The 19,909-nt window shown below is 33.0% G+C and overlaps 1 protein-coding gene across 1 annotated transcript in view; it reads left to right on the top strand.

The window, feature by feature from the left end:
• Positions 1 to 3,146: 3,146 nt before the first annotated feature.
• LOC105626674 (lymphocyte antigen 6D) overlaps positions 3,147 to 19,909 on the top strand; it is an 85,629-nt gene continuing 68,866 nt past the window's right edge. The window contains exon 1 of the mRNA XM_012207972.1: positions 3,147 to 3,207. Within this exon, the coding sequence (XP_012063362.1) occupies positions 3,147 to 3,207 (61 nt within the window). The remainder of the gene's footprint in view (positions 3,208 to 19,909) is intronic.

Raw genomic sequence — 19,909 nt, 5'->3', positions numbered from 1 at the left:
GTAACGTAACGTTACCGTAAGTTAAGTAGAGAGAGAGAGAGAGANAGTNNGAGAGAGAGAGAGAGATGCGAGGTGCGAATTCACGCAGAGGGAACTGGCCTTTCACCTGCAGGAAACCCCATGATTGATGCCACATGGCACTATGTTCCTGCCGCATTATATGCACGCGCACACATTGTATACACTCCCCAATAACTACGGGCGCGAATACATACTGCAATAACTTGATATGTAAACCGGTATTCGCACTGCAGTGCGTGATGGGGAACACAAATGGGGTTTACAACTTCGTTGAAGGACAAGGAAATATATCTTTTCGTACAGAATAATATAATTTATCCTGAAAGTCATTTCCTGGTTTTTCTTTATCAATCTTCTTTATTTCTTGCTATAATAATATATAATGATGTAATATAATATATTTTATATTATATATAATTATACATATAATTTTGCTCGAGCAAAAATTTCTCAAATAAGACTTCTGCGAGGACGAAATGAATGTTGAGTGTTTTTCAGAAAAAGCGTTTTTCTTAAGAAGCATTTTTCTTAGTTAAGGAATTTTTGTTATTTTTTTAATAAAAATTTCCTAATTACGCTATGAACTTTATTATTTCCGTGATAAAAAGTAACAAAGAATTATTTCATTGAAATGGATAATTTCTGTTCAGAAAAAAATAATAGTGAGCAGTATGGTGATCTATTTCGATAAATCAGTGACAGAATATTGATCGATGCAATGTTCAATTTCTATTACTTTATTTGTATACAAATATTTTTTTTATTACATGTTCTCTGGTCTGGCTTATAAATTTTTTGTTTTTCACGTTTTGACAATTCTAATATCTATAAACCATTTATTTCACTAAAACTGTTCTGAGATAGTTATTTTCAAAATTGAAGTGGAAGTCGAGTTTTAAAAAAAGGGATTTTATACTATTTTCTTTTATATCGTTTATGTTATATCATTTTTTTCATTTAACTCTTCTATTTATTTCAAAATATAAAAGAATAACAATTAAATTATGATATGATTTGAAGTCAAATTGAAATACGCATTTAATTTCTTAAGCTAAAGCTTGATCAAAAAGTTCAAAGCATTATTATTTAAAAATTTTTTATGCGTTTTTTTTAAATTAACATACATCAGATTATAGATTTTTTCGGAAAAATTCACTAATTACTGGAAAAATAAATCAATTTGATTAATTATTTTATTCTTTCAACTATAAATTATTGCAAATTAAGATTTTAATAGTTTCAACAGTTCTAAATTGTTGTAACAAATCATTGCTACGAGGAGAATAATTCATCCTAATTCGCACCCGAGTCGACACAAATCCAAATATTTCAAGGATCAAGTAATGTTGATAAATTAAGAAGATAGCATTATGTTTCTCTTCGTCGTAAGTTTCTGCAAATATGATAAGAACGGAACGTGCGACACGTCGGGCTAATTTCCTGACCTGAGTATCATTCTGTGAGTTTAGAACGTCATTCAAAAATGATAAGAGATCACATACTCTTACGTTCGTGCTTGAGTGCAGATTTGTGCAAAGATAAAAATCATTGTAAAGAGTGCAAGTTACTCCAAAAAGTGTTGTTATCTTTACATGTACATTGTTACTCTTACACACTATTCCTAATGCACGCAGACTTGCGCGCGCTCTTAATTCTGTCCTTTTATTTGAGTGCTTGCACGCATTTTAAATAAAAACTCTTAAATAAAGCTCTTATAGGCTTTTTACAATAACTTATTATCTAAGCCATCTTAAGTTTTAAGCTATAAAAAATCGATTAATCACTCAAATATGATAAGACTAATCGACTCTAATTGGTCATTTTCTTATGACTTAAGATTTAAAGATTAGGTAATGACTTATTGAAGAAAACCCATTAAACCGAAGATTACTTTGTATAACACATAATACATAAAATATAAGAAACTTAACCAATTAGAATCTTTTGTTACATGAAAAGAAAGGAAATAAAGAATTTCTTCATTTTTGTATGTATTATAGATTATGCGTTATGCAAGACTCTATGCTCCCACTTTATCTTTGAAATGCGTATTTATTTACATGTATAGAATTACAATTAAATTTCTTGAATATCTTTTGAAAACCAACGGATAAGATTGTACATGTAAAGGTCGCTTCACTTTGCCAGGGGTCCCCTGATGAAAATAAAAATCAGAGCGTAATAATCGAATATAATAGGAGAGTAACAGAAGCGTAAACGAAACTTGTAGGAAGCGAAAATTGAAATATCAAAATGTAAAAGAAGCGTAAATGCTTCTTTTACATTTCATCGTTCCCATTTTCGCCTTCTAGAAGTTTCGTTTACGCTTCTGTTATTCTTCCATTACATCCGATTTACGCTTTGATTTTTATTTTCATCAGAGGGCCCGCGAGCGCGTTCCCCAGCGTTTCCTTCGGCGTCGGCGGTCCGCTGCATCCGGAGCACGCCCACGGACGCACACGTGACGCGGGATGTATCCGCGCGACGACGCGGTCCGGCGCGGAACGGCGCGACGCGGCGCGTCGCGCCGCCACTGCTGCAGAGCGGCCGTAACGTAGAGAAAGTCAGTCCGACGTTGGCGCCGCAACAGACGTATACGGTGGTAGAACGCGCCTGCCTGTAAAAAGCCACCCTCCTGCCCCCGATTACCTCACCCATCGAATCGGGGTACCACCCGCGAACTTTCTCTCTCAATTAATCGCGCGGGGGTATAGAGAGGGGGGGGCAAGAAGCAAAAGAAAGATAAGCGCGAATGTGCCGCGCCAATCGTTCGCGAAGGCAATATTATTAAGGGATATTTTGGAAGAAGAGGAAAATTGTTTGCGTCCTAAATTCATATCCAGTAGGGGATCGAGATCGATCCTCGGTGTTAATAGAGGGTGTGGACCACGTATCTGCGGGGTTACCAGTGATCAACGAGCGGGTCACCGAGCTCGTAGTGCCTTTTTCCTTTCGTTCTCCGTTTTCCGCGCGGGCCACCGTCTTCTAGTCCCGCCCCTTCCGGTTGGTACCGTCAGTCCGATTCTCGGCCCCGCGTGACATTTTACTTCGTGACCGAGTAATCTCTTCATTTCTGCCGTGAGTGTTTATTCTTGTTCCACTCTCGCTAAGATCCCGGCCGCAGCATGCTTTCGTTTTCGAAGACTTTCCCGCCGATTCTTGCCGTGGCGCTCGTCATCTGCATCGGTGAGTGTTGCGTCAGAGTTAAATCATTTCTTTTTCAAAGAAATGGAATATTCTACGGAAATATCAATATTTTATAATTGACGAGGATCTATGTGAATTTATGTTACAAAATAATGCGCGGTTTGATTTATGATTTTGAAAATGTGTTAGGGGAAAATGCATGATAGTTACGTTTATGAGGGATGCCCAAAAATTCATTCGAAACTACATGCTGTGAAAGGGTTCACAATGTATGTGTGATATATCCGCAGTAGGACATGAAGAATTAATTTTATTTTCGGATTGCTGACACATCATTAATATCTTGTTAAAATGTCCGATATTTTCTAATCAGTATCAATAGTTTCGTAGAATTATAAGCAGTTATAATAAAAATATTTTCGAGGATAACGCCTTTGAGCTTTCGATTTATGTTTCTTATTAAAATATCAACTCGATATTATTAAAAAAAATTATTGTACATTGTTTTAATAGCAATTAATCGTAGTCGCCATTTCGCAAAGCCATTTCGCAGAGCCGTCAAGATTACTTGATTAAGTGTTGGCAAATATATAATTACAGAGATTTTATGTATCACACGTTATACTTCATTTATCGGAAATATTATGCTTGATATGGCACATTTAATAATTACTTGCCTTTTAATAAAACTACCACTATGCATTTTTATATAGGTACGCTCGAGCAATCGAGAAATTAATAATGACTCAAGGACCATTTTTATTATTATGAAAATTACAAAAATATTATAACTTTATAAGAACTTGCGAATAAATTCAGTTGCCTCCAATTCAGCTGAGAAGAGCATTCTCTTCTTCTCTCTTCTTTTACTTTTAATTAATAATGGAAACTTGTTTTAATTAAAGTCACAAGCAAAACATGTTTCCGTTTGTAATAAATATATATAATTTTGTTGGACATTTCTGTTCACTGGATAGTTTTAAATTAAAGTGGAGCTCCACAGCATTACATAATTTCTTGCTACATATTTTAACAGGAATGAATGGCATTGATTAAAAAGACGGATTTAAAAAAAGATTAAATTTTTTATTGCCTCCTAAAGTAATACACCATGGATGGACAATGCAAATCGGATTATGGCCAAGTAAATTATTTGTCAGTGGAATCGCAGAAGATAGCGTGTCATATAAATAAATATGATTATTACATACGTAAGTAAAAAATTTTTAGTCGACTACCTATCTACTTATATCGACTACGAAATTTCTTTTTCGATTCAATAATCGTGAAAAATCGGCGGAGTTGTTTGTCAATCGTAATTGACATGTTAAAAAGATTACAATTTATGTTCGTAATAATATTCAGAATTAAATGCTTAATAATTGTATATTTTTTTGAACTGTTGTAGCAATTCAAGAATTATTTCGAAATAGGCTTATTAACTCTCTGACACAAACATATTCGGACATGTATTCTCGCATTTTCCCCTCGTCGATCTATCTCATACCGAATGATTAGTGCGCACACAGTTACATGCATCGATGGGCGTTTTGCGCACGGATTATAGCCCCCTTCCCCCAATGAAATTGGGATTTCGGGAAGGACGTGTGCTATATGCTATATATATATACATATCCGGTATCTAGCGGTCCAATTCCACAGTAATAGTGTAATCTTGCTGATAAACTTTTCGCAAGTAGGTATTACATCTGCTTGTGGCATGTGAGAGCAACGATGATTTATCTCGAAGGTCAACATAATTACGCTGTTGGAGTGCAGCGCGAGGAAAGTCGGATCTTCTGAGATCGTATAAAATGCTGCGTTGTAATTTCTTCGCGTTTGATAAAGAAGAGGGTAAAGATCAGGATAAATTAGACTATGTTTGCACAGAACTTTTGACGAAGAAGAAATATCACGAACTGAAATTTCCATGCTAAATTCCATGCGTCGTTTAACATATAACGTTAAAATTATTATCACGACAAAAAGAATCAGTTAAAGTTAAAGATTTCAGTATTATAATTGTCTAATTAATCTAAATGCTATCGATGTTGAGTAATACAATATTGTTATTGATACGTAAATTTTATGTACAAGGAAATATTAATTATAATTAATGTAACACATAGTTTCCGTACGTTTCATATTTTTAATGATAAAATATTTATAATTTGGACTTTTATAAACACAAATTATTAATTTGAAAACTAATTATTAATTTGAAAAGAATGAAAGAAGAAATAAACTATCAAAAATTCAGTATTAAGATGGTTCTTTAACTCGAATTATCAATAGAAATGTCTAATTTTTTTATATAATAAAGTTGAAATTCACGTGCAAAATTCTATGGTAGATTAACGATAAAATAAAAAAGAAGAGAAAATGTAACTTTTCACGTATAACTTAGTGACAGATAAGGCTTGCAGACACTTCTTTGACTAACTGCACATAAATAACTTTTCTCAAAAACGAGATTATAATAGTTTAAAAAATTACGATTTTAATGGTCACAAATAATAATAGAAAATTAACGGAAAATTATCATTCTGGAAAGATATTTATGTGCATAAACATACATATAAATTTAATCTCAAAAAACTAAACATAATCTTATCTTATTTCCATTCGATGAAGATGCAGCTCTTGATTTATTATTATATGTTCTATATTAATTCATTAAAATATATGTAGTTTTAATATTTCATTCAAATTATGCAAATTTATAATTTCGAATGAGTCTGGTGAGTTATCCCAAATTTTCTTTACTAAAGAACCATTTTAAAATAATATGAAGTTATTGTAGACTACATTCTCCATTATTTTCTCCAAGATTGAAATTAATTCCTCTAAATAAAATATATAATAACAAAAAAATAATAAAACATAATACATAAAACTGCTTAAAATTGAAATCACTTATCACACTCTCTGTTATAATATTTCTTTACTTTACTAAACTAATCTTCAGAGATTTTAAACGATATACGTATAATAGAATTTTTTAATTCTTGTCTCCTCTTGTCCTCATTTTAGAATAGCAGATTGAACCTCCTAATGACCACTAAAGGTATAACTTAGCATTCAATGATCTCATTTACTTGTAAAATTTACATATTGATAGCGTTCTAAGATTAAAGCTTTTTTAATTAATTTCAAATTGATTTTGGGATTATATAAACAAAAAGAGACAAATGTAGCTGATCGCATAGAATAGACAAACAGTTAACGATTCGGATGAGTCGAGATTGTCATAGAGGCAATCACGTAATGGAGGTTCATTTTTCCTCGGACACATTTAATAAAGCAATGAATATGGAATCTCTATTCTTTTATGTGCGAATCTCCCATTCCTGGAAGCTGGTAATCCGAATGTAGTGTCACCCGTTCTGAAGTTCCCTATTCATTGGAAGTAATAAAGCGATATGGCGTCGTAAGTGTACAAGGTGGGCAACTGTCGCTTTATTACTTCAAGCGTTCGCGTTGAGGAATTACACAAGAGGGTCCGAGTAAATCTGATCCTAATCCTCGTCGTCGCTCACAATCGCCGTCCTGGGAGACGCCAACACGATTGCTTATTTCCTCTAGGTTTTGTATTTGAATAGTACAGTAATTTGTACCCATATTTTCCTTCTTTTTTTCTTCGGAGGGAATTAAATATCAATATAATTATTTTTCATCTTCGACGCTTCGATCTTTCTGTCACATCGTCGATAGATTTCGAATACACGCCCGCTTGAATGTAGTTTTTTCGAATCGTAGAAAGATATATATAGATTCGTAGTAAAACTGGGATACGATCTGGGATTTGTATCCGATAAAATGTGAGCTGAGGTTTTATTCGCGGTGTTTACTATTATGTGCCTTTGGAAACTTTGTCTTTTCGATATCGCTCGTGATTGCAAGCAATCAAAACATCCATGTGGATATTCACGTATCTCGAAGTCAAAAATACGGAGCTTCGAAAAAATAGGTCGGGGAAAATTTGACCGAATTGCCGCGACCCGTTTCCTTTGTGCCGCGCATTCGACGTTGTTAATTCTGATGAGAAGGTATACATATGATGCATCGAAGATCGATGCAAAATGAGACCAAAAAATAAAAAAACAGAAACTGTGTCGATGATATCAGTTTGTAAGATGACGGCTGTAACAAGTCTTTGACTTTGGGCCGAAATTTCGATTGTCCATCTCCACGCACACGATTTGATATCTCGATGTTCACGATTCCTTCGTCGAGAATTAATTGCGGAAGTTATGAAATTATAATTTATAGCAATTCACATTAACGTGCCTATCATGCTATACATCATTCTTATCAAGTCTGTCTAATAGGCAGCTGCATAATCTAACTCATTGCCGTTGTATATCGTGCGATTTCTCGTGATTTATGCATTCTCCGCAATTTTCATATCTTTCCATTTGATAGTGATTTCAAGGTTAGCTTTAAAGATTTCACAATTACTGTGCTTTTTATTAAAATTTCAATTATGAAATAACATTAACTATGAAATAACATTTTCAGCCAGAAATTTGACAATATTTTAAAATTGATGAAACTGAAAATTTATTGAAATTATATTGTAGGAGATCACTGAAGAAATATTCTCAGCTCAACGAATAATGAATATTGGCTTGCATTGTATTCACGTTTATTAAACTCTTGGTATACAATGTGGGCGGCTGGATAAAATGCTGTTTCCTTTTGTAAATGTTAATACCGTTTGAGAGACGTTTGTTAATACTATCTTGTCGAATCTCTAAATGCAATGAAGATAAAAGAGAAGAAGCAGTTGTCTTCTTGAAGACATTCTTGATAATTCTTATAATTTCTTTATGTTCGTGACTTTATGTTTGTACTGGTCTTATTTTCAAGAACGTTAATTTTACAACTATTTATTTGTCAGTATCGACGTTGTCGCAGAAAAACAGGAAGGAAAAGAGGCAATATAACACTTCAAACTGAATTAAACGCAGATTCTGCTTTCTTACCTTTTACGATGTTTTCCCAGAGTGGACAAACACTTTTGCCTTCCGACGTGGCCGCGTTACCGCGCAAGTTTGATTTTAAATGAACGCTACCGCGTCTTCTAATTCCTTGAAGCTATTTGCGTTTTACGACTTGCAAAGTTTCAACCAGCAGAATTCAACTGCAAATCCTTCGATCTCTTCCTGAAGAAGATGAACGATTGGACTATCCTGCACTGACGTCGGATTTGTAACAGTCTCGGTGACAGCCGTTAATCCTGCGGATGGAATTCACGAATGTCAGCATCGTTGTCGGCGAGCGAAATCGGGCCACTGTTCGGTGAAATTAGAACATCATCGCCATAACATAGCTACAATCCGACAGCTGGCTATCGGACAGTCGATGACATGACTTATTATCACCGCGAGCTTCAAAGTTATCTCATAATTTAGCGTCGATTATCTCGTTATTCGTCAACAATCAAAGTGGGAGAAATTTAGACTTTATTACTGACATATGGAATTTACTTAAAAGAAGATACTTCTCAGCATTTCCATTATTTGTTTTCGAGCATCAAATGAATCACATTCACTTCCGCCCATCAAACAAACACTCGTTCATTTGCACGACTCTCGTTTATCTGAGATAGCAAGATATTCTTCTTTTTCTTCTCTTCTAGCTTTTTCTTCTCAAAAGAAATAGCAAAAATCAGTCTCAGAAAATGCTATCTTGTTAATAGAAGAAATAAATAAATCACGAAATCGAGCTTTGTTTATAAATGTACCATGTCACCTATGCAAATGGTACAACGCGAAACAATGGATCGGAATGAATTGAATCGAAGATCATGAAAGTGAAGTGAATGCAAAAAGACAGGAACACGACTGTTTGCGAGCACGATTGAATGTCTTTTTATTCTTTTTATTTACGAGTTAGACACGCAGTTATTTTTCGTACACAAAAAGAGAATATGCCATGGCTTTTAGAAAAGCATTTAGATGAGCTCATCTACGGCGAGTATAAATTTAACCTGACTATTTGGTAAGTACGAAAGGCCCAGCGCTCCCGAAGGTCTTCCATAATCATGAGTTTATCGAGCCCTCGATATTCATATATCAACATCTATTTTCGTGACACTTTGTTGGCTCACGTAGAATAACAGGTTCGATCGTGGTCATATATGCATTCTATCATCATACGTGTTTGCTATTGTAATCCTGTCGATGACGCCGTCGGTTCCCGATGACGTAAGAACATTTGTATAGCCCCAACACAGCGTACCTAATAATAATCGATTAATTTCATCTCACAATATTTTTATTAATATAAAAAATAATATAAAAAGATAATATCGTTTTATATATATATATACATATATATATATATATATATATATATATATATATATATATATGTAGAATATATATAACCAGATAGAGCCATGTTGCTGTAATTTACAATGCATATATATTATGTCACTCATTTGTTGCAATGACTCAATAATTGTCATTTTAAAGTTGCTTACAAAAAAAGAACGGAAATATAAAGAAAAAAAACATGTTCCAAAGAACATATTTTTATTCCTTTAATATCAGTTGTTAGAAAAAAAAACATACAGTCGATACATACAGAGATCCTCTATAAAAGTAACTTGTCGAAACCGATCGACCTCCGTAAAAGTAAATAAATACTCATATGCATTTCGATTATATTATTATATGGGAGATTAAGACATGACTTTTATGGAGGTAAAACGATTCCAAAATTATTACATTGAATAAGTGCAAAAAAATTCGTGCTCAATTTATTATTCAAAATTCAAACAGCTGCCATTTTTGTTAAAAACAAAATAAAATCTAAATCTTATTCTATCTGAGAATTTAAGAATCTGTTTTTTTTAAATTGTGATGGTTTTGATGGAGTTACGAGCAATTAAAGCTAAAATATTTTTTTTATTTAATTCGTAACAACTCAGCAATGAAAAATCATATTGACATGTTTTAAAAACGATTTTATAGGGAAAAATTTAAGCTTTTACATTAGAAATTAAAAAATGTTTGTAAATTTTTCTTGGACAGGCCCACAAAGTGAAGAAAAAATTTCCCGTTTTGTTTAACTCGTAGTTTTCTATATGTAAAAATTACAAAACTCACATAAATTCAAAAAATATAGCAACCATTTCAAAAGTAGAAATTTCAAGCTTTAAAACCCTTTTTAAAATTTAAATTTTGTTTATTTTTAACAAAATTGTAGCTGTTTGAACTTTGAATAATAAATCGGGCATGAATTTTTTTGCACTTATTCAATATAATAATTTTCACTCGCCCAATATACATTTAAAAATTAATATTACAAAATTAATATTACAAAATTTTAACGATTCAAACCATTAAATTCATTTTCTGGAAAACTTTGTTTTTTGAGCTTGTCGTTATTTTAGCAAATAAGCGATATGCAAATATCGCTTATTTGCTAAAATAAAATATTAAATGCATTAAAAATTGCCATATTAAATTTAATAAATTGCATCAAGCGAGCTGTTACATAAAACTTTCGAACGTATTAATCTTCAAAATGCTGCGACGAATATTTTGTTTGAAAGATCAACCGCGCGTTAAAAAGTATAGCCTCCGCTGACGTATCGACAAATCGTATACACGGCTTAAAACTTCACGGCAAGCCGGAAGTAATGCATCGAGACGAAGAGTTCAATTCCGCCTGGAACGCCCGCGACCTAGTTCAAATGTAGACCGCTGTCATACTGTTCCTCACAATACCCACTCTTCGCGTGCAGATCTTTTTACTTGTAAATTTTTCAAGTATATCTTTTAGAGTAATGTGTGCCAAACGTATTGAGAATACCACTCACGGAAATATCGAAAGGCGAACTTTTCTCACTTGTTTTTTACATTTACCTCGAAATAGTGTTCTTTAAAATCCTCTTAACCAAGTAATACAGCTGTTGATGAAATAATTTACATTAAAGGCGTGATCGTACTATACTGGAACAAGCTCGTGATTGATTCTCCCGACTCTCGAAATGATTTGAAGATATTTCCCTGCAAACGGAACGGCTAAATAGACGAAAATCAAGCACGTAATTTCGACTTTACGTCACGATGGTAGTTCGATACTGACCTATTAGCTTAAAGTAATTTCCGTTTAATTTTAGAGCTCACGAGCTCCAAGACTTTGATGTGCGTACGCGCTACGAAAGTTCTGATAAAGTTTTCGACCTTCGTTTGTCATTTTCGTGCCGTTTAGACTCCTCTTTCCTTCTCTTTCTCTCTCTTTCTCTTTCTCTCTATTTCTCTCTGTCTTTCTCTTCTCTCCCTCTCCTTTCTCTTTTTCTTTCTCAATCTCAACACTCTCTTGAATTATCCCCTTAGTGGCCATATGTCGCTTAATGAGTCTTTAATATCGTGCAGAATCTAGTAATGTTTGGATAATGAGCCGTATTTTGGCAATGTTTCAGAGGTATAGCAATTGCGAGAGTGTTGAAGACACTTGATTTGATTGATTATAGGGAAGCTTAAGAAGAACAGAGCTTAGCAGTTCTGTAATATTGATTTTGTAAAAACATAGGTAACTATATGTAGCTCGAATTGAAATAAAGTAAAATAGTAATAATAATAGTTACAAAAATAAAAGTAAGTAAAATGTCTGTAACGCAATAGATATAATTTGCAATTAATTAAGATGTGCTTATCAAACAAAATTAAAGTAAACGCAAATTGGAACGTCTTGAGTTCTTGCTTCAGTCCTTGCTATCTCTCCAGTCACAAATGGTACCAATAATGATAATTAAAATACTAGAAAATCAAAAGCAAAGAGAGATTAGATATTAGATATTAGATATCTAGATATTTATAAAGCGTTAATCTGTAAATCAAGAGAGATATATTATGGAAATTAAATGTTAAGAACTTGGCTTTCCTTTCATGGCACAAATGGCGTATTTGGTATTTGTGATATGAAGCGTAATGAGAGAAACGTATCACTGTGATATTTAAATTTTAAGATAAATTTAACATCTCGGACTGTTGGTATTCGACTTTCATTCGTCTCTCTTATCTTAAATGCAAAAGCTATTTACAATGACACGTAATATCTTGAGACCCCGCGAAATTATTGCAGAGATATCCCGGAACGTGACCCCTTAGTGATAGGAGATTTTGTGCAGAAGGTGGACGACAATAATTTATCGCGTTACTCACAGTGCACGTAACGAAGGTATGGAGGCCATGATGCGTTCGAGGCGAGAGTTGCAATGAAAGAGCTGCATTCTCGTGGCAACCCTTCTCAACCTCGATCACATCGCCGCTCTCACCCAGTCCCATCTCGCCCGCGACCCCACTTCCAGCAGGTCGAAAACTTGATAAAACTTCCGGGCGAGAATTTCAGATACTTCTCGCGGTACCACACGGCGCGATCTTTTTGTTGTCGCATCTTTTCCCGGAGCAGCCATTTTTCTCTGCAACAACGTTGTCCTACTTGTCAACACTGTAAGATGCTATTTTGCACGTCGAAACGGCGTAAAATTGGAAAATAATGGCCCCTGCTGTCGCTTATTGACGTCGCACAACAGATTTTCAGATTAAAGGTACCGAGTTTCTCTGAATAGGACTTATTTTGCGGTTTCTTGCTTTCTGACAATACGATACCTATCACTAAACAATAAACATCCATAATGCTAATTTCTCATTAAACGCGTAATAGCTTCTATTAGAATAGCTTCAGCTTCAATGAATCTTAAATATATATATTAGGAATTATCGAAATATAAAAATTTATTTAAAATGTAAGATTAATAAATAATATATATTTGTCTGTACAGTATACAGAATTAAATATAAATTTTCTCTAATTAATAATGCACCTGAAAATACTCAAGAATAAATAATTGCGAATAACATAGAATAATTAAATTCTATTTAATTATTAGCTTCATTTTCTCATCGTCTGAGCTCGTACCACTTAACAAACAATTTTTAACTCTCGTAAGATCCATCTATTCTAAAGATCAACTACCATCGTTTAAACAGAAAATATAATTTGCAGTATTAATACATAACGTAAAACGAAAACTACTTAAAAAACTAACTAAAAATAAAATATATACATAAATAACATAAATAAAATATATAAAATATGAATATAATAGAACAATGTACAGAATTATAAATACAAATTTTCTTTGATTAAAAAATTGCGTAAAAAGCAAAAATTGTGTACGCCTTTTGAACAATTTTTTTATTAAAAAAATTTAATTCTGTATATACACTGTTATGTTTGTGTTATATTTTATTTTCAATAGATAGTTTCCATTTTTACATTGTTATTAATGTTATATAACCATTACCTTCTATATAAATGATGATAACGATGGTTTTGATGGTTTTTATGGCTATACGTATCTTAAAAGTCACTATATACTTGCCATGCTAGATTCTGATTAGACTTTATTGACGGAACCTCGTGAAAATCGAAGAAATATTTTCGCAAACTTTTTTCTAGACACATTTTCTGACTATAATCAAACAATTATTACTTATTGTCAATGTAACGATTTCTCTTTAATTATGCGGGCATTAATACACATCACGTTTCTTGAAGAATTTGGTATTTTCGTGATACTAGAGTCGAATGAAGAACGTGCGCCAGCAGTGTTTACTGCATTATAAGTGAATATAAGCTTTACGAAAGCGTATATGCATCTCGTGAAGGTAAAGCCTTAATTTAGAACCCACGGGCGCGCAATAAGTTACGACGTTCCTCGTCGTTCGTGCAAATTCTTGTAAGTTAATTTCTACCACGCCACCATCAACCTTGTCTGTTTGACGTTCATTTTATATTGGTTTTCTGTCTTATGCTGAGTGTAGGACGTTGCGTGATTCACGTAATAATTCGATCAAGCGGCATCGTTAGCAACTGTACAGTGCATACTGCACACGTTAACATTTATTTATCAATTCCGCGAAATTCATTCGCCGAATTAATTTCGCTTGATACTCTGGACATATATAAGTGAATTTTGATGAGTATCATTTTTTTCCCCGGAATCGGATTCGCTGCAGCTCGAAAATATTCAGTAGAGGAAATTTGCATAATATATATTTCATACAATTTTATATGCAATTTGTGATTTATTTGAAAATTAATGAGACTTATAAATAATACAACAGATAATCAAAATACAAAAGTATGTTTGATATATGAATGTTATATCTCTCTGAAGCTTTTTATTCAACAACGAAAGCAAGAAGTATGGTAGAGGGGAAAGAAACGATGAATGGCGAATATAATTGTATGACTCATTGTATCCGCCCCTTGCGTATCACGCTGCTCCGAAAACTTATTTTCGACTATTCCCACTTTGGGAAACTCCATTTTCTTCGCTCCTTCCTTCCCATGCATTCCTGTCCGCCATCTAATCCTTTCTTCCGCTCGTTTCGCGGATTAAAAATTCGCCTGCGATTTATCGTCGGCATCCCGGGCATTTGTCAAAATGATTTACGAGCCGCGTTCGCTCGTGAATGTTAACGACCGTCCCTGATGGTGGTTCCATTTGATTTCTTACGTGTCGAACTTCGTGTCGCAACGGAGAGAAAAACGGGACGCTTCTCCGCCGAGAAACGGCAAACGTGTGACATGATACGAATGATCTTCGAATACACAGTCACAAAACGAATGATGAGACACGATTTCACGAAAGAGATTCTCAATAAGAGGTACGTTGTTTCCGATCGCTTTATACGCATCTTTCAAATTTATCTGGAAAAACTGCCGATGCATGGAAGCTATAGGATAAATATTGATAGAAACGGCTTCCGTTAAATCGTGTTTTGAATCTTCAAAATCTCGATTTTTTTATCATAAATCGAACTATTGTACATTGAGAGAAAAATTTTTGGTATATGTATATTTGTGACTATAATTATATGTATCGTATAAAATACACACTGAAAAAAGCAAGCTGTCATAAACTAACTGCGTGATAACTAAATAGTAAGTGTAAAAATATGAATATAGATAGCTAAAATATAGATAGCTAATGTCTTAACTGTGATACCTATATTATAATAGTAACAGTAAAATATTTCATCGTAGTTTATAAATTTATAGTTACGGAAGCAAATATATTTTAATAAACCAAGATTAGCTACGGCAGGAAACATTTTTTTTCTGTGAAGTTGTTCCAAGCATAATTATAAAATTATAAATTATAATTAAATGATTAGTAATTGCAATTGTTGTTATGATAATAATGATTACAAATTGTAGGGATGTCGGATAGTAAATTTACTGGATATCGGATATTGGATATTCGAAAAGAATACCAATATTTGGCTGGATATTCGATAGGACAATTATCCGGCTGGATACCGAATATATACTTTTCTGGCTAGATTGTGAATCCTATAAATTCCTTAAAATTCAAAAAAAGGAAAAGTAAGAAAAAAATAGCAATGTAATTAACACTAGCTGTGTAATAATTAACTAACTGTGGAACAGGCTTGTTTGTAATACAGTTTCAACAATGCTTAGTAATGAAAGTTTAATGTTAATAAATTTTTTATAATATAATAACATTTCAGCATTTTCTGATGACAATCTATTTCATAATTATGAGCATAAACTGATTTTTTGCGCTGAAAAGGCTTTCCGAATGCATAGAAGACGAAAAAGTACCTACTCAATTATTTTGAAAAGTTTTTAAACTGGGGTATTCTTTTTCATTATCAATGTTTATTCTTTAAATGATTTCTATAAAGATTTAGTAGAGAATAATCGATGTTTTTTCCTCTTACAATTTCCTTTTTTTCACATAAAATCACAATATTCAATTTTTTTCATTATCATTACATATTTAAAAAAATTTTCATTCGTATTTTAAAAAATTCCATAATTATCCTTATACCATATTTTATGATTTTCAACTTTTAATTGGTCATAAAATTTATGATATTTTTTCAGAGTATTTACATAGTTACATCACGTTACAACAGAGTTTTTAGGTTTATTCTTTTACAGTGAGCTATCAGCATTATTATTGCATCATTCTATATCCTATTCTTAATTATTTTAGATTTAATGAATGATAAAGATAGAATAGAGTAACTGTCCCAATTACTGTGCCTGTCTCTATTAGTATGCTTTTGTATTTCGATAAGTCATAAAGAAAATTGACACAAATAAATAAGAAAAAATATTTTTTTTTGTTAAGTTAAATTATTAATGCATACGATACCGAAGATAATATTTTATTTTTTGAGTTTTAAAGTATTTTAAATAGTTTTCGAAAGCTATGAGGAATTTATGTGAATCCATTAATATGTTCTGCAAGACTTTAAGTTTGTCCCTATTAATGTGCCCTGTATTGAAGCTGAGAACGTTGTATTATGAATGTACTTTGAAATAAATATAATTGAAAAATGATTTGTATGTAATGTAATGTATTAACATAAACAAGTAGCTTAAATTTATTACCTATTTTTAGTAACTATATGTTAAAATGAGTCAAATATGGATAGGCACACAAATTGGAGGCAATAATAGGGCCATCGTCGCTTCGACTAATAGGGATAAAAACATGTTTTCTATTTTTATTTTCTATTTTAAAAGCATTATAAAGTATTAACATTTTTTAGATTAAAGAAATATTATAAAAAAAAGAAGTAGTTGAAAAACAGATATTAATTGCAAGCAGATAAAATTAAAGCTACAATATTTAATAATTAATTCAGTAATAAGCAAATTGATTAAAAGGCACATTAATAAGGACAGTTATTTTAAGACAATAGCGCTGATGCTGTTGATATTACACTTCCAGAATGCAGCCTAAGCCAAATTTCTTGCACAATTTATCTTTTTTTTTATCTCCCCAATGTGAAAAGAAGAAAGATAAATTGTTACAAAAAGTTCAGTTGAAAAGAATAGAGTTCTGCATCAATGTGACGCAAACTTTCAATATAAAATTTCATATATATTGTCGGATTAATGATATCCAGCTATCCAATCGGATAATAAAAAAGTATCAAATAATACTGGATAATACGGATATTTTCCAGATATTCAGTGCCTAATAATTATAGTCATTATCAGTGCCAATATATATTATATATTTATTGATATAACTAAATATATAGTTATTATTAACATTATAACAGTAATTATGTGCCATAATTATGGAAACATGTAATAATAATCGTAAATTCCAGAAATTTTTCTTTTAATGTCAAAGGGAATTTACAAAAATTTCTTTCTCAAGAGAAAGTTTGTTTGAAGCGCTCGACCGCAGATATAATTGCGGCATGAACAAGAGAATTAGATAAAATGCAAAAGATTATTTTACTTGATTTATTTGATATGACTAAAATGCTTAGACGTTGGACTATAGTTTATCTGAATGACTTTATTCCGTACGCGAGACAAGGAAAGAACACTGGAATGACTTGTCAGAACAGCACTGTGAATTCTCGTAAAACGTTTCCACGAAATGTCAGCGTAGATTACCTCATCATTTTCCAGATAAAAATGCAATCGCGACCAGGCAATCGAGCTCCCGTTCTCGGTCGTGGCCTTTGCGAACTACCGAGATCTTTGATTCCGAGAACTCTCCAGTACGCTACTGTTCTATGATAATTAATTAAAATGTCAGTTCGCGTGAACCTGCTAGAATGTCAATTTGTGTTTGATATTCACTCGTTCAATCTTTCATAAAAATCGCTGATCATGTAAATGAACCGAAGCATACAACCGAAGCAGAAGATTATAAATTGAAATAATAAATATTGTACAGTGTACTTTACACGAATTCTCTTCATTCTGCGTTATACTGACAGCACAAGGTCGACATATATTTCATGAAAGACATAGTACTTTAATACACTTTTTATTTGCATTTCGTTATGTTCAACGTAAAATGTAGAGTAGCTTATTATAGATATCCCTGTACTTATAGTACAGTTACATTTTAAAACTTTGGTTGTAAGTCAAACAGTAATCTATAAAGTAATAAAATAAAAAAATAATAACAATCTTTAATACAATAATAATAACAATAATAATAATCTATCATAAATCGAACAATAATTATATAATGCTAAATCCATTGTGTATTCCTTCTTTCTCCTTTAGTAATAATATTTGTATTGCTAATCATTATAGATATAAAAACAATTACAAGATTATATAAAAAGATAAATTAATGATTGTTTCTAAGAGATTAATTTTAATCTTGGTTTATAATTTACTCTTCACTTTTTTCTAATTCTTAGCGCATTATATCAATTATATTTCAAATCAATCAGTCCAAAAATCCATAAGTCGTAAGAATATCTGCATATAATTTGATGCGCGAGACTTTAGGACCGTAGCAGAAAGGCTAATTTATAATCTTGAGACAGTGTCTTATGTCTTTAATAACGCACAAGAATTTTATCTTATTACTTATGTTTTAAAGTCATTTCGTATTTATATAAGATAGTTTTAAGACATAAGTAAAGTAGTTTAAGACAAGTTCTGCGTTATTAAAAACATATGACATTAAGTCATAAGACATTGTCTTAAGATTATATGTCAACTTTCTGCTAAGGCTCTAAGTTTCGTTATATTATTTATTTCGCTGTGAGACATTAGACATTGGACATTCATTCGGAAGATACGACTTGTGCTGTATGAAATGGGGAAGGTCGAGAGGGAAACCTTCGAGTAATTTCCAGTCGGATCACATGGCTGCGCTTGCGAGCTCGTATTAATAACGTCTTTGTGGTCGGTGGTTTCTTCCAGCCCTTTTCTCATCCCAGTATCATCTGGAGCGTTGTGTGTTGGGGTTTGACCCGTTTGCTCATAAATCCACGATGCGCGCCATACCGTGAACCACGTTCCATGGTTGAAATTTCAATGAATACTAAAGTTAAACATGACCATACGTGTGTGGTATACGTACACATGATAGGTCCGCATACTTTACGTGTACAGCACTATCTCGTTTTCCTTTTCCCCTTTTTTTGGATTTGCCGAATAAAATGGATATTCGTATGTAAGCTGAATTAAATTCCTAACATTTTCCATCAACTCCGGCTCTCGTGCTATTCTCATCGACGCTATTCTCCAACGATGAAAACCGTTCGAGAAACCACGCGCTCATCGATATCGGTCATCAATATTGTCCATGCAGATGCTTCCAAGTGTCTACGCGTAAGGACGAGGGACAGATTTCCCCTGCTTTCCTGCGTCTCTCTCGTAATTTCTAGCGAGCTTACGAACACACGTCAATAATTTCCTTTGTGTGGACGCACGAACGATTTCTTTCGCGTCGGTCTCACTAAAGTTCCTGCGAGTCCCGCGAGCGTGAAAGCGACGCGGTCATCACATGACATTAACGCTTCACCAAAGGTGAACCTTGACATCTTTGCAGCATCGATGTGACAGCGATGATCTATTCGGAAGAGCGAGAATTCCCGGGAAAAAACTACGCAAAGTTGTGTCATCCGGTTGGCGACTCGGAACTCGGAAGTTTCATCGCAGTACAGGGATAGATAGAGAAAGAGAGAGCCGGAGACAGTCTATGATCGATTAATCGATGCTACTGTAACTATTTATGGCAAGATCAGGATAAGAAGTACTCGTGCATTATCGATGGCATTGATTTTTCATGTGCGTCAAATGTGATAGCACCGCAGACACACAACATAATAAATCCACGCAAGATCATCTCGGGCAGATCATCTAATTGATCATCTTAATTCTTGATACACACAATTTAGTCATT

Source organism: Atta cephalotes (assembly GCF_000143395.1).
Source record: "Atta cephalotes unplaced genomic scaffold scaffold00001, whole genome shotgun sequence".
Lineage (NCBI taxonomy): Eukaryota > Metazoa > Arthropoda > Insecta > Hymenoptera > Formicidae > Atta > Atta cephalotes.
Note: the sequence above shows the minus strand (reverse complement) of the source record. Positions and strands in the feature narration are given on the sequence as shown.